The sequence below is a fragment of the Hyposmocoma kahamanoa genome, unplaced genomic scaffold (genome assembly GCF_003589595.1).
Source record: "Hyposmocoma kahamanoa isolate Upper Pololo Valley unplaced genomic scaffold, ASM358959v1 263, whole genome shotgun sequence".
Taxonomy (NCBI): Eukaryota; Metazoa; Arthropoda; class Insecta; order Lepidoptera; family Cosmopterigidae; genus Hyposmocoma; species Hyposmocoma kahamanoa.
In genome coordinates, this window is record NW_020653766.1 from 1,366,995 (window position 1) to 1,381,114 (window position 14,120).

The following is a 14,120-nucleotide window of genomic DNA, read 5'->3' on the forward strand; positions in this document are numbered from 1 at the left end:
TTAATTAGTTAGATAATTAATTAGTTAGTTAATTACTTAAACCTTTATACTACAAATCGCATATGTTTATTGTTTTCAAATAATGTAACGTTCCACTCCGTTGTCGTTACGCCCTTGTAAAGGGCCCTACTCTCGTTTTCCCACTAAAGCTGACCTACAGACTAGAGTTTCGATCGGGGCTAGAGCTAAAAATGTTATGACAACTCGATTTGACCGTTTCGAACGTGCCTGTTTTTTCATCGACGAACTTCGAGAATAGACGCGTAGGTCATCCGCAGTGAAGGAACGGCTGTAACTAGGCATTTCGTGCTTTGAAAGGATGGTGCTGGTAAAATGATCATAGCTGACTGAAAAAAAAAATATACGCGATCCGAAAAAATAGTTTAATTTTTATGTTCATTGAATGTTACACTGTTTAACCACGATAATTTTTGTGAAATTACTGTGCTAGTTTGTAATAATTATTAATACAAACATCGGACACTAAGAAAAAAGCGCCTGACACGGTTTGCTGGAAGACGTTGCTTCGAATCCAGCCGGATCGAAAGATTTTTTCGAGTTCGATGTTTGATTAATAATTATTGCAAAATAGTTCATCATATTTGATGTTAATAATTTGGCTAATTATTATATAATATCGTCCTTTTACAATTTTATGCTAAGCGCACGTAAAATTGGCGCGACTTTAGCGTAACAGTATGTGGCGCTACCATTGACTTACAAATAAATGGACGACGGGTCTAATACAAAAACCACGAAAAAAATGTCCCAAGTCAACCTATTTAAACGTAGTGACATGTAAAGGAATATGAAAAAGCTAAAACGTTAGATTTAAATTATAATGTCATCGCAGTACTGTCTAATTTTGCTTGCTTCGCTGTCAGTCGAACAAACGAAGACTACAGCGTGAATGACGCTCTGTATACGATTTTAACGCCCTATAAGTTCGGACACTTTTTAGCGCGGACCCGACGTCCATATAATTGTAAGTCAATGGGCGCTACAGTAATTTTTAGTTCACTTATTGTGACTGCAAGTGGCGATATTTCTGTGCTTCTGCAAGCGTATAATTTGAACGCGCCTTAAGGCAAGTCCCCGGAGGAGAAGCGGGATAAACCGTTTTGTTAGATCAAGCTGTTTAGGTATTTACTACCTATTTAATAACGGTGTTATAGAAAATATATACGATACACCTAAGGATATTGTCCGAATAATGTGCTAATTCGATGACTCTTAAGCAGCAGTAGAGCTCATTGTGAAAGAGTTCGTAAAGGGAAATACTAGCGCCTTACCTATTTCTGCCGCCAAGCAGTAATGTTAGCATTACTGGGTTCCGGTTTTGAAGGGTAAGGGTGCTGGCGAAACTACAGGTACAAGGGACTTGTCATGTCTCAGGGTGACAGGCGCAATTGGAGTGCTCCTCAGATCTTTGCGATTTAAAGCTCTGAGTGGCACTGGAATGTTATGGAAAAGCTTACCATCAGGCGCGCGACTCGTTTGTCCCGTCAATTGATCATAAAAAAAATCGTTACACAATAGGATGTACTTCACTCGATCATAATATAAAATCCTGTTATGAAAGTCTAAAACAAATTATTTTAGAGTAAAATATCCAACTTTGCACATAATTTTTATATGGAGATATTTCTCTTTAAATCCTACAGAGGGCCTGCTAAATTTTGGTTTTCAACTGAAGCCCTATACTTATTAAATTCACATGTGTCCCAAAATTGCTCAGCGGCTTAATAATACGCCGCGTCGCACTCTGCCCCGTCAGTCGCCGTCGGGCGATTGTTAACGTCATATCTCTATCAAAATCTCTCTGCCTGTCATTTTGTTCATATAAATTTGAAGCGGGCAGATTGTGGGGCGCAAGGGCCGCCCCTCACACTTCACCTAAAATCTAGACTCACATTCAAATACGAGCTTCAAAGGCGAGCCTTAAGGCTGAGAGTGACTAGGCATTTTTTTTTACAACCGCGTGCCACTGTCGACCAACTTTTCGATACGATTTTTCCAACGTCATTGATACTTTCACTATTATGCGGACTCAACTAAAGCCATTTAAGGTTGTACCGACACTTAAGGTCAAGCGTTCACCCATATTAAAAATGTATATTAAATGTATATAATATACAATGTTCAAATTTGTTCAAAAAAGCGACATCCTGTATATCGTACCTCGCGACTGAGTATACCACAGACATCTGTGTAAATAACGTACCTAAGTAGCATTGCGATGGATAATGTAAACAGATAAGAAGATACACAGTAAATATTGCAATGTAAAATATGTTCCGTATTACTTACTAAGTTGGAAAGCAAGTTTCTTAGACAAGAAAATCGTATAGGCCCTGTGTCAGTGGTACAAAGTTAACAACACGTCAAAATTGACACTTAATTCAAAGCAGAGGAAAAGTTCCTAATCTTCGATTTGATTTTAGAGGGGTATATCCACTTTAAAGTTACAAATAAAATATTGTATGAGTAACTACACGATATATTTAAGCATAGACATTAATCAGAAACATAAAACAATAAAGTTTCTTCGATAGATAAAAATCACGAAATGACCTCTAATTTTCACATTTTTTCGATTTATCCTCGAAATGCTACAGGTTATTAGGACAAAAAATAGATAATTAATTATATTTATGCAGGATCGAGAACTGTAACTACGGATTTTTTTTTAATCCCTTTAGTTTTAGAGTTATTCCGCTAAAACGAATTGGTACTTTTAATGCGCAAAATTCAACATCTGTCGCATGTCACGTGAACTTCAGGCATATATTTGTTTTACAAATTTGGGCGGAGTTAACGTTAAAACTTTTTTGGCATGAGAGCTCTTAAAAATAGTTCAAAGTGTCAAGCGTCATTTGATCTGTACTTATTAAAAGAAACACCACTGTGAGAACCTTTGTCAGACAACTACAAATTACACCCAAAACCACGAGAGATATAATTAAGGGCCGTACAAATATCTCTCCCGGTCCGGAAATCGACGACCGGGACCTGTCCAGGATCACCTTAGTACCACCTGTCTATTTGAATGGTGTTGAATTAGATAGAGTTGTATCTGGGTATCGGAGAACCTCACGGATAATGAGGACGTTGAGAGAGAGCGCCGCGGCGTTGGCTGTTAGAAGCAATATATTGGCTCGCAGATTTGCACGGTGTACTGTTAAAGTGGTACTTTTCAAAGCATTCTTCCAAACCTTTTATACGTATAATCTGTGTCAACTGTTCACAGATGATAATTAACGCCCTACGCGAATGCGTACGACGTTAATTGTAGTATTTAGAGTGTTGCTGGGGTTGCCGCGGTACTGCAGCGCATCAGGCATGTTCGCAGAAGCTCAACCGGATAGCATTCATGCTATTCTCAGAAAGAGAGCTGCCTGTTGCTAAGCCGTATCCGTGGCAGCTCAAATGACGTTCTTCGCGTTGTGGCTGGTAGGGTTGACTGCCCGATCATGCTTCATTGCATGAGTCTGCATTCGTCTTCAATTTAAGAACTGTATTTTTTTGTTTTTAATATTGGTAGATCCTGATGGGACTCCATAGGTACATAATTGTGTAACTGTTATAAGATTATGGACTGTATCTGTCTGAAATAAATGAATTTTGATTTGATTTGAAAGAGAGGCAGTTTCATTTCCAATAGTACTTAATACCGATTCTATTTAAATTAGAGATGAAACGGATAGTGATTTGGCCGAGTACCGGATACCGAATATCCGGCTAGCACCTACGCCGGATAGCCGGATATCCGGCCGAGGCAAATCTGACCCACAAACATGTCGCGACCGGTTTAAAGAGCGCATCGCCGTTTGATTGATTAGTGAATGATTGCGCTTTCACATTGACCATTTGATTTGTTGCGGTCAGTTGGTTTTTATAAAAACAATTAATTTAAATGATTATCACTAGTATCAGGTTTCTTACCACGGTATGACTTCTTTTTAAAAGTGAGTGACAATGGTAACGCCACAACAAATTGCGATGAAGGTAGTCATCGACAGCGCAAGAGGGTAGACAGATATGTCTGCTCATAAAGCTGTCATCTGCCGCCGTCCAGTCAACCCGTGACCATGGAGCGTGCAACCGTTCCGAAATATCGGGAAAATAAAAAGAAGTCATACCGAAGAAACCTGATACTAGTGATAATCATTTAGTGTAGTGGTAATCATAACCACGAAAGTCTTAAAATCTATATAACAATTAATTTATTCGATAATACAAACAAATACACAACAGAAAACAGCGAAAAAATCGCCAAATTGACAATTGTCAAGTAAAGAGGTGGGGACACCATTCAGCTGCAGGTTTACGTTAAACAAACTCACCTCGATCTTCAGTAACAGGGTGCCGTCCCTCCAATATGGCGTTTCTTGTTTGCACATAGAGAAGATTCAACTGCACAGGATCTCTAGAATCTATGTTGCGATCGGAATAGAACAGCTTTCGCTTGAGTAGCAACGTCTCATTAGGCTCGATGCCCATTTCGCGGAGGGTCTTGTGTTGGTCTAGCCAAGCCACTGTGAAATAAAAATATGGTCATTTTCAAAATTTTATTACAATATTCTTTTTTTAAATAAAAAGCAAATAAAATTTCAATCTCGTTGCCTTACTTTCTCAAACTCATATGTCAAAGCACAAAGTTACTGCAATGCATAAAATGGATTGTATATAGATATAGATACACGCTTTGCAGGATGATTTCACACGTCATTTTCCTTCATATTTACAAACTGACTTTTATCTATTCTTAAAGTACTTAATGCATTCAAATTAATACCCTTGACAAGAAATTTAAAATAAATAGAAAATTTTGTCATTTTTAGTTTGAGATTAAGCTCCGCTGCATACGCAGTCCGTAGAATACGTGAGCTTACCGATGTTACTACTGCTAGACTAGTTTACTTTACTTACTTCCATAGTATAATGTCCTACGGGATTCTCATGTGGGGTAAAGCGGCAGATATTCAAACCACATTTAAAAAAAAAAAAAAAAAAAAAAAAAAAAAAAAAAAAAAAAAAAAAAAGCTTCACAGTACATTTACTCAAATATTTTATATGCCCGTAAAAATATACATAATGTCAATAAGAAAGAAGATATCCATAATATTAATCTTAGAGATAAGTCCAAACTCATGGTACCACGATTTCGTTTAACAAAGGTAAACAACTCTTTTATGGGGAACTGTATACGTTTTTACAATAAGATTCCGGAGCATATATTAAGTTTATCATTTCCTAAGTTTAAAAACTACATTAAAAATATTTTGATCGAAAAATCATATTACAAAATTGAAGACTACGTGTTAGATAAAGATGTATGGAAAGACGACATGGCTCCAGAATCCACACAAATTTGATTCAAAGTGTATTCCACAGCATTTAAGTTTATTTGAAAAGAGCAATCCCTAGAGTTTCTTGCGCGTTCTTCTCAGGGAGGTCAGCGTAGTTGACGAGCAGTAGCTTAAATGTAACGTTTTCAAGTATAAATTTATTTTACCTATGGAATAAATAATCTTTGATTTTGACTTTGACTTTGAGAAAGTAATGCATCGATATGTTTCAATATTAAAAAAATAAATAAATTGCAATTTAAAATGCTATATATCCTCGGAGTTTCTTTGAAGGACAAGGTACGGAACGAGGTTATCTGACAGAGAACTAAGGTCGTGGACACAGCTGGTAGAATAAGCAAGCTGAAGTGGCAGTGGACTGGCCATATCTGTCGAAGAGCCGATAACCGATGGGGGAAGAGAGTTCTTGATTGGAGACCACGGCTTGGCAAATGTAGTGTATGGCCAGATGGAGTGACGATTTACGAAGGGCTGCAGGCAGCAGATGGATGCAACGAGCTGAGAACCGGGCATGGCGCGCATTAGGAGAGGCCTATGTCCAGCAGTGGACTACGACAGGCTGTTGATGATGAAAGTTACAAATTTAGCGAACGATATATGAGTAAAAAATTATGTGTGTTCAAGAGCGAAACGTCGGTTTGTTTGAAAGAATCGAAAAAATAGGTTTCATATTCCTATTAAATCCTTTTTTTTAACTATTTCGGATTGCGCTATTCTTTAAAACCAGGGATGTGATATATAATAATTTTTTTTGTAGGGGTTGACTTCTTAGGGTCCAACTGTGCGACGGGCCGAGGGTTCCCGAAACTGCAAAAATCTCGTCATACATTCTAGCCCCGATCGAAACGTTCCAAAAACATCACTTCCACTCATTTCCGCGGCAATATTTAAGTCGGGCCAGATGTTTACGTGATATACTGTGATATACTTATAAAGAAACTTACCGCTCAAGTTCACAGTGACTTCTATCCAGTAAGCAATAAACAGACATGGTATTTTAATTTTTACTTTTGTAAAGTAGATGAGGTCCCTCTACCATGTAATGACGTTACTCGATCCAGTCAAACTTCAAGAGGAGTCAATAGCAATTTCACCCTGTATGACCTCAACACAGTTTTACCCTATATGCGGAAGGTCCGAGTTTGTTCCCAAGTAGGAACTAGACTCCTGTAGGGCTAGCACGACAAAGCGCCAGATACGGCTCTTCTCGCATAGAAATCACGCGCTCTCGCGCAAATCGTGCCCTATTGTGCTAGGCCTACTGGAAACCGTTCCGCGAGACGATTGGTTTTCTTTCACCCTATATGAGCGTACGTCAATATCAGAAGATCCGGGCTGCAGTTCCCAAGAAGGTACCCAACTACTGCTTTGCTTTCAGCTTTCAGTATTCTCCAATATATCCAATTTCTCAACAAACAGACAAAATTGTGATTTTTCCCTCGAATGATGATTACTTACCATTCGAGGGAAAATCTTAACACCGCGATTCGAATTCACGCCAAATGGGTCAAACCCATCTAGTGGATTTTTAGCGAACTAAAAGTAAACATTCTGGCTTAAGGCCGTCTAATACATAAAGTAGGTTTGTTACACTTTTAAATTTTTGCTTTGTATGGTATGGTTGTGTCATTCTTTCGTGCAAATTATCTAAAATCCTAGGGAAATGTCTTATTGTGCTGTTTTGGAGTGTAAAAATGGTAGCCGCGCCAAAAATATTTCACGTCAGCGGAAAGTCTCATTTGAACAAATTTTCATATTTCTGTTCATCGAAATATTTTTTTTGTTACAAGAAACGAAAATAAAGCTTATACCCCTGCAATATGGTCACTTCTTTTTTGGAGAACTAAATTAATAACTCCAACTCGTCGTCGTTCAGCAATTAACCGCTAGATGGCGATACATTGATTGAAATTTCAAAATCATATAAAAACCTCGTAACTTGCAATATTAGGTATTGATGGTATTGAACGTTCAATGATATGTCAACAGGGTAAAGTTTAAATTATAGTAACCATCCAGAATTTGTTATTTCTTTTTAAATTTGAAATTACGACCAATCAATATCAAGATTTTGTAGTATTTCAAATTAAGAATGTGTGAGTTAGTAATCGAGGCTTAAAACACTTTTATTGTTTTTTTTTCTTCCGTGTTATATAAGTTTTATCTTGTGCAGGGCAATGAGTATGTGCGTTATTATTCCACAAACTTTTGAGATCTTTTTTTTAAATAAAAAGTTATAATTATTACCATTGTCATCAGTCTTCAATTTCTTGCTGAGTTGCTCCATCCTGTGGTCCTTCTCCCGCTGCGGGGCCTTCCTCTTGCCCGTCAGGGTGCCAGTAGTGGGCCTGTCCTTACCCTGATCCTCCGTTTCCGGCGTTTCTTCATGGCACTGAACGTTAAAAATAATATTGCAATTACTGGATCTTTTGCAGTAAAATTGCTTAATTTCACATGCATAACACAAAGAAAAATTCTTAATCCATTTCTAAGTCAATATTAACTATAGACAAATAGAAGATAATATCAATTTCATACAAAATACTCGTGACAGCTCATTATATTAGGGAAAATCTTAACATCGCGATTCAGAAATCATGTTGTCTATGCCAATGCCGTCTAGCGGTAAACTTCGGAACTATAGTTACAAATTATGTTTAAGTTATTGTATTACAATCCTCCCTGGCATCGAAGAAGTCCCAACAAGAGGGCGAGAAATAAAATCATCTAGAATGAAATATATTACAAACATCCCCTAAATGCCGTCAGCTCATATAGTGGCGCTAAAAAGGCACTTGAGTGAATAATGCATAATAATATGGCCTTAGTACCTAAATACTGCTTTATTTAATAATGAATGAATGAATGAATGAATGAATGAATGAATGAATGAATGAATGAAGTTTATTTATTTCTCAATCACAAAACAGGCTTAAGAGTAAGGAACTTAAAATACAAGACCAAAAATTGGTCAGACTGTTTTGTGAGAGACTGGTGCCCGAGATAGGTATAGAAAAACCTGAATTACGGGTAAATAATAATAATATAAATAATGAAATCATTTAATAAATTACCTTGAGAATTTAAGATCATTACTGACATAAAAATATTTAAAAAAAGATCTTAAGTTTTTGCGATTGTTACACACAGGAAAAGAAACTTTTTTCGAATATAAATCGTGTATATTTCTTTTTTCAAACAAACCAACGTTTCGGGCCCTTTACAGATCCCATCGTCAACTATTTAAAAAGAGATTTATCGTCGATTCATCGTCAACTATTTTAGAGATTTATTATCACAAAAATGATGTTACTCTGTAGAAGATTTTTTTATTTATAAATTGGTTGTTTCAAATTGTTCATTTTGACTCATAATAATTTTATATGTTTCTGTCCTGACATTGTATTATTGTTAATTCACTGTTCAGTAGCTGTAGAGCTCCATGTGAAAGAGTTCGTCCAGGATACTACTGCCACCTTGCCTATTTCTGCCACTATATGAGCTAAACACTAAGCAGTAATGTAAGCATTGCTGCGTTGCGGTTTTGAAAAGTGCTGGCGAAAGTACGGAAACATGCGATTTGTCTACTTATGTCTCAAGGTTATTGGCTCAGTGGCAGCGCCCCTCAGATCTTTTGATCTTAAAGCTCTGGATGGCACTGTAACAGTTACGGATAGGCGTGTCCCTTCACTTGGTATTATAACAAAAAAGCAATGCAGTCGCGACAGATACAGCAGTGTCGTCGGTATTGATTTTGCCAGCGGTAGTTACGCACTATAATCTGCTTTCATGGTATCTCTTGCGCTCTCTGGCATAAAACCAGCGAATGAACAAACATAAGCGTACTTACCAAACCATACTCATCGTGGTTGGTGATCCCGATCTTGCTGCAGATATGTAGCATCAGATCACCGATGTTCTTCGACTCATCCACTAGCAGAGTCTTCACGGAACCTTTCATGAACACATAAACATAAATAAAAGCGTGAAATTACAGGCATCCGTGGTAGTGACCCGTTTCGCTCCTTCAGGTATCCTCGATTTAGCCGCTCACGCGATGCGCTCCTCCTACCGCAAAATGGCGGCTATTTGGTTTCGCAAATTAGAAAAGCATTCAGTTTAAATACAAGTTTTTATAAATAAAAATTATTATTCTGCATTGCTAAATAAATACCCTCCGTACTACCAACAAAAACATCTCAAATATAATGCAGTAATACACCGCAAATCCTGCACTTAAAAAGCACTAATGAAATTTTTGGTGTACTTGGATAAATATGATAATATTCCGTTTGAGTGGTTCTAACGTTTACCATGAAATTACTCCTTAAAGTATAGTTTATAAACATTTATATTCAGGGTAAACTTAAAAAACGCTACTTACGGTATGTTTTCAATAAATAAACACCGAAATCACCAGCCCAAACAATAACACACACGATTGTGGTGACGTATTTTTTAAGTTGTTTATTTTTTTAAATGACAGACCCAGGCATTATAAACTTTATGATTTGCTAGAGTAGTTACCGAAATAGCAATTAATATTAGTTAATTTACCTGTTATAACTTCGATATCCGATAAATCGGTATAAAATCATCACCGGCACCTCTAGGTGTGTTATGCGTCTACGGCTGCATGTATCGCGTGAGCGGCTAAGATATTCAAATGTATATTTACAAAGAGCAACGCCTAGTGTTTCTTGCTAATTCTTCTCAGGGGAATCTGCCTTACGAATGAGCAGTGGAGTTTAATCAGTATGACGATTTCAAGTGTACCATTTCTTTCCTATAAGCCCGGCGTACCCTCGGCAACAATCGGTGATTACACCGACTGGCATCTTTTCACCACCGATATGATTAGAGGAAGGCTTACCGTCAAGCATTCGGACACGCAGGTTGCGAGCGCGGTTGAGGTAGAAAAGGCAGTCACCATCGCGCAGCATATAGTACTCCAAATTGCGGTGGCTCTCTAGCCACACTCCTGAGCGGTCGTCGTCAGCTGACGTCAGGAAGAGACCATAATCTGGAATCATTTAAAAACCTGCTGTTAATAAATGTGTATTAGATTTCTCACAGATAGCGCTACGGTAAAAAGTCGTTAAAAATCAAAAAACAAAGATCTGCATTGTTGCAGATCTTTGTTTGTTGTTAAACTTCTATTTCATATAAAAGAGGAATTACACTTTTATAGTAAATGAACTACTTTCAGGGTATTGATCAGCGCCACCTTGATATAATACGGAATTTCGGAATTTGACTAAAATCCATTAAAATCATCAGTTACCTTTCGCATCGTCAGCACCAACCAGCTTCTCCTTGACAATGTCAAGGGCCTTATCAACCCTCATGCTGGTATCGAATAACAGCGTCCTCGTCACCGCACCCTCGTCCTGAATGATCTTCAGCGAGAGCGGCGCCATCTTTTAGCTGGAGACAAAAGTTGGCATTGTTATGTACAAGAATACTATTGCTCCAATATTACTGGGCACATATTAGATTTTTATTTTTATATTTTAAAAATATTGACTTCCATCTCACCTAATGGAAAATGACGATGAGGTCGACAGTGGAGCATGCAGATCTAAATAATACTTACTTACTTTCGCCTTTAAAACGCTCGAGGTATAACGTTCAGGGAACTAATACGCAAGCAGGGAATTCCATTCCAGATCCGTTCACACACAACATATGGGAGGAACCTCTGCCTACATCTAGTCCCTCAATGATGAAAAGAGGAATAAGGAATCAAATCACGATTTCGACACTGGAAAGGTAAAATGTCTAACGTGTATTTGGAAAATAATACAGATGAGCGATTTAACTACCTCAAATGGCTTTGGCTGGTCCGCATAACAGTGAAAGTGTTGAAGCAATCACTTTGGAAAACTATATAGTAACCTTGAGGACATACCCTGATTACTATACGGTGTGGAAACACGAAATTTTCACGGTAGAAAAAAAAAAACTAGCTTCGAAATTTTACAAGAAAACCGCAGTATTCAATAGGTACTTTACATACACCAATATTTTCTTTTTCATATCAACTGAAGTAAATAGAAACACATATAGTATACGATAGTATAGATTATATAGATTAGTATAGATAGTATACATTTGTATCTTTTGGCAATACAGTTTTATTATTATTATTATGCATTTTTCAAATGTTTGCTTTCGTTTGTAAAAAATAAATTCTGCGATAAAGCCACCTAAGCAAAATAAACCGTATTATTACAGGAAATTTTTGAATTCGAGCTGAGGTAGTTATAGTTATAGTTATAGAGTCGTAAGTAAAAAAATCACTAGAAACTAGAAAATTTCTGCTTTTCCATATAACAAATAAAATTAGAGCTATGATTCTTTTTCTTAAAAAAAATACTTTAAATCTCTCCTCTCCTATAATATTTTCCAAATGCACCTTAGACGTTTTACCTTTCCGGCATCGAAATAAATCATTTGATGATATCGAGTAACGGGACGGACAGATAGTGGGCCTGGTGATAAGTGACACGCCTGTCCATAATAATTGCAGTGTCACTCAAAGATCTCAAAGATCTGAGACATAAAGTTGCCAAATCTCATGTGGCTGTAGTTTCCACCAACACCCTTACCCTTCAAAACCAGAACGCAACAATGCGCACATTACTGCTTGGCGGCAGAAATAGGTAAGGAGCTACTAAAACTATTATATGACAATCTATTATTATACCTTAATTTTATTATACTTAAAACTCTACAGTCTACAAATTATATATTAAGCTTTGATTGTTCCATATTGAAAAGTTAAAAAAAGATTTAGTCCAAAAATGTAGTTACGAGAGCCGACAATACGTGACTTAAACTTAGAAATTCGAACCGTTGAATTCTGGTCTAAATAAAATACGCTTATTACTTACCTCTTTCAAACTCCACAATGTTAATGTACAATGCAATCCTTCAGATAGCACTGTATCCTGTCCTAAAGGGGTAATGATTTCACAATGCGGTCAAACCGAGTAGCACAACATCTATTTTTCCTCCTTGAATAGGAAAATAAATATAAAAAATAGTCTCCAATGTCAACATTTTTCGATATGTTATTTGAGTTAATTATTAATTGTATGGGCTATTCAAGAATAATACAAAATATTATATAGTAACATACAAAAGAAATACCTGCGGATTATAAACAATATACGTCCAAGACACAATGCAGTATTTTATTACCGAGAAATTTTTAGCTCTTCCCTCTATTTACTTTTTAGAAACTGCCATGTTTGTTAGACAACATTTAGATCTTTTTGAATCTACTAGTGCTACCGACCATTTTATTCATTAGCAGTACAATTCCTTGTCAAAGAGTTCGTCCAGGGTAGCACTGTCACCTAACCTATTTCTGCCGCCAAGCAGTAATTTCAGCATTGCTGTGTTCCGGTTTTGAAGGGTACGGGTGCTGGTGAAATTAAGGCACGTGGGACTTGTCAACTTATGTCTCAGGGTAACAGGCGCAGTGGCAGAGCCCCTGAGATCTTTGCGATTTAAAGCTCTGACTGGCACTGGTTATGGACAAGCGTGAAGCTTACCATCAGGCGCAAGACTTGTTCATCCCGTCACTTGATATTATAAGAACGAAAAGAAAATATTAATTTATAATAAAATAGGTACCAGACTCGCTACAAAGAGAAGAAAATGACAACATATTCAAACTAACTGGGTGATAAATCTGTCATAGATTTCTCATAGATGGCGTTACGACTAAAAAGTCGTTGAAAGACCAAGTACGACGCAAGCACATAGAAAAATTCGTGAGGTCCGTTGGTTCGTTCCGTGGCTTAGTTGGTATAGCGTCTAGCACGGTATGCAAGAAGACGTCGGTTCAAATCCGACCGGATCGAAGGAATTTTTTCTGAGTGTTCGATCTTTGTATTAATAATTATAACAAACTAGTGGAGTAATTTCACAAAAAATAATTGAATATCAATTCAATAAAAATTTAATTAACATATTCAAAGCCAAATCAAAGTCTCTATGGTAAACGGGTGCTGCTACAGTGTGAGAGACTTCAAGGACTCTTCTAGAAGAAGACTTGAAAGAGCTGGTAAATTCAACTTTTCCATCATGTAACAATTTTTCTTTCCTTCTTTCTAACCTTCTGTGAATTTGTGTCTATTTTAAGTACTCTAAATATTATGACGAACGGCTATGGAGTGGAATTCCCTGCCTCCAGACTTGGTGCTTGAACGTTATAACTTGGTGTGCATGCTCCATCGTCGACCTCATCGTCACTTTCCATTAAGTGAGATGGAGGTCAATTACTATATATATACACTTTATAATAAAATGAAAAAAATCTCTAAAGTCAGTTTCTTTTTATTAGTTATTCAAAGAGAACTAACCATTCGTTACACCCCAACGGGATATGTTAGTATGTGTACTTATCATGTACTTATTACATATTTGTATAAATAAAAAATAATAAATGTTTATATTTTTTTTTATAAAATCAAGGGACAGGACGAACAATTGTAGCGCCAGATGGTAACCTACACGCCTGTCCATAATCAATGCCACTCATGTCCACTTGCACTAAACCTAGGTACGTCTTAAACCAATAATTGCAATGCAAAAGACACTCTTAACACATTGTTTTAAGAGTGTCTTATCAATTTAAGCATTGGTTTAAGACATACTTAAGTTTAGTGCAAGTGGACACCAGAGTTTTAAATCGATCAAAGATCTGAGAGGTACTACCACTGCGCCTTTCACCAT

At 36.9% G+C, this 14,120-nt stretch overlaps 1 protein-coding gene across 1 annotated transcript in view; it reads right to left on the bottom strand.

The window, feature by feature from the left end:
• The window catches only part of LOC113228948 (talin-2-like), a 30,598-nt gene extending 19,806 nt beyond the window's left edge, over positions 1-10,792 (bottom strand). The window contains exons 1-5 of the mRNA XM_026462391.1: positions 10,657-10,792; positions 10,246-10,395; positions 9,223-9,326; positions 7,620-7,764; positions 4,347-4,538 (exon numbers count right to left, since the gene is read on the bottom strand). Of these exons, the coding sequence (XP_026318176.1) occupies positions 4,347-4,538; positions 7,620-7,764; positions 9,223-9,326; positions 10,246-10,395; positions 10,657-10,792 (727 nt within the window). The remainder of the gene's footprint in view (positions 1-4,346; positions 4,539-7,619; positions 7,765-9,222; positions 9,327-10,245; positions 10,396-10,656) is intronic.
• Positions 10,793-14,120: the final 3,328 nt, after the last annotated feature.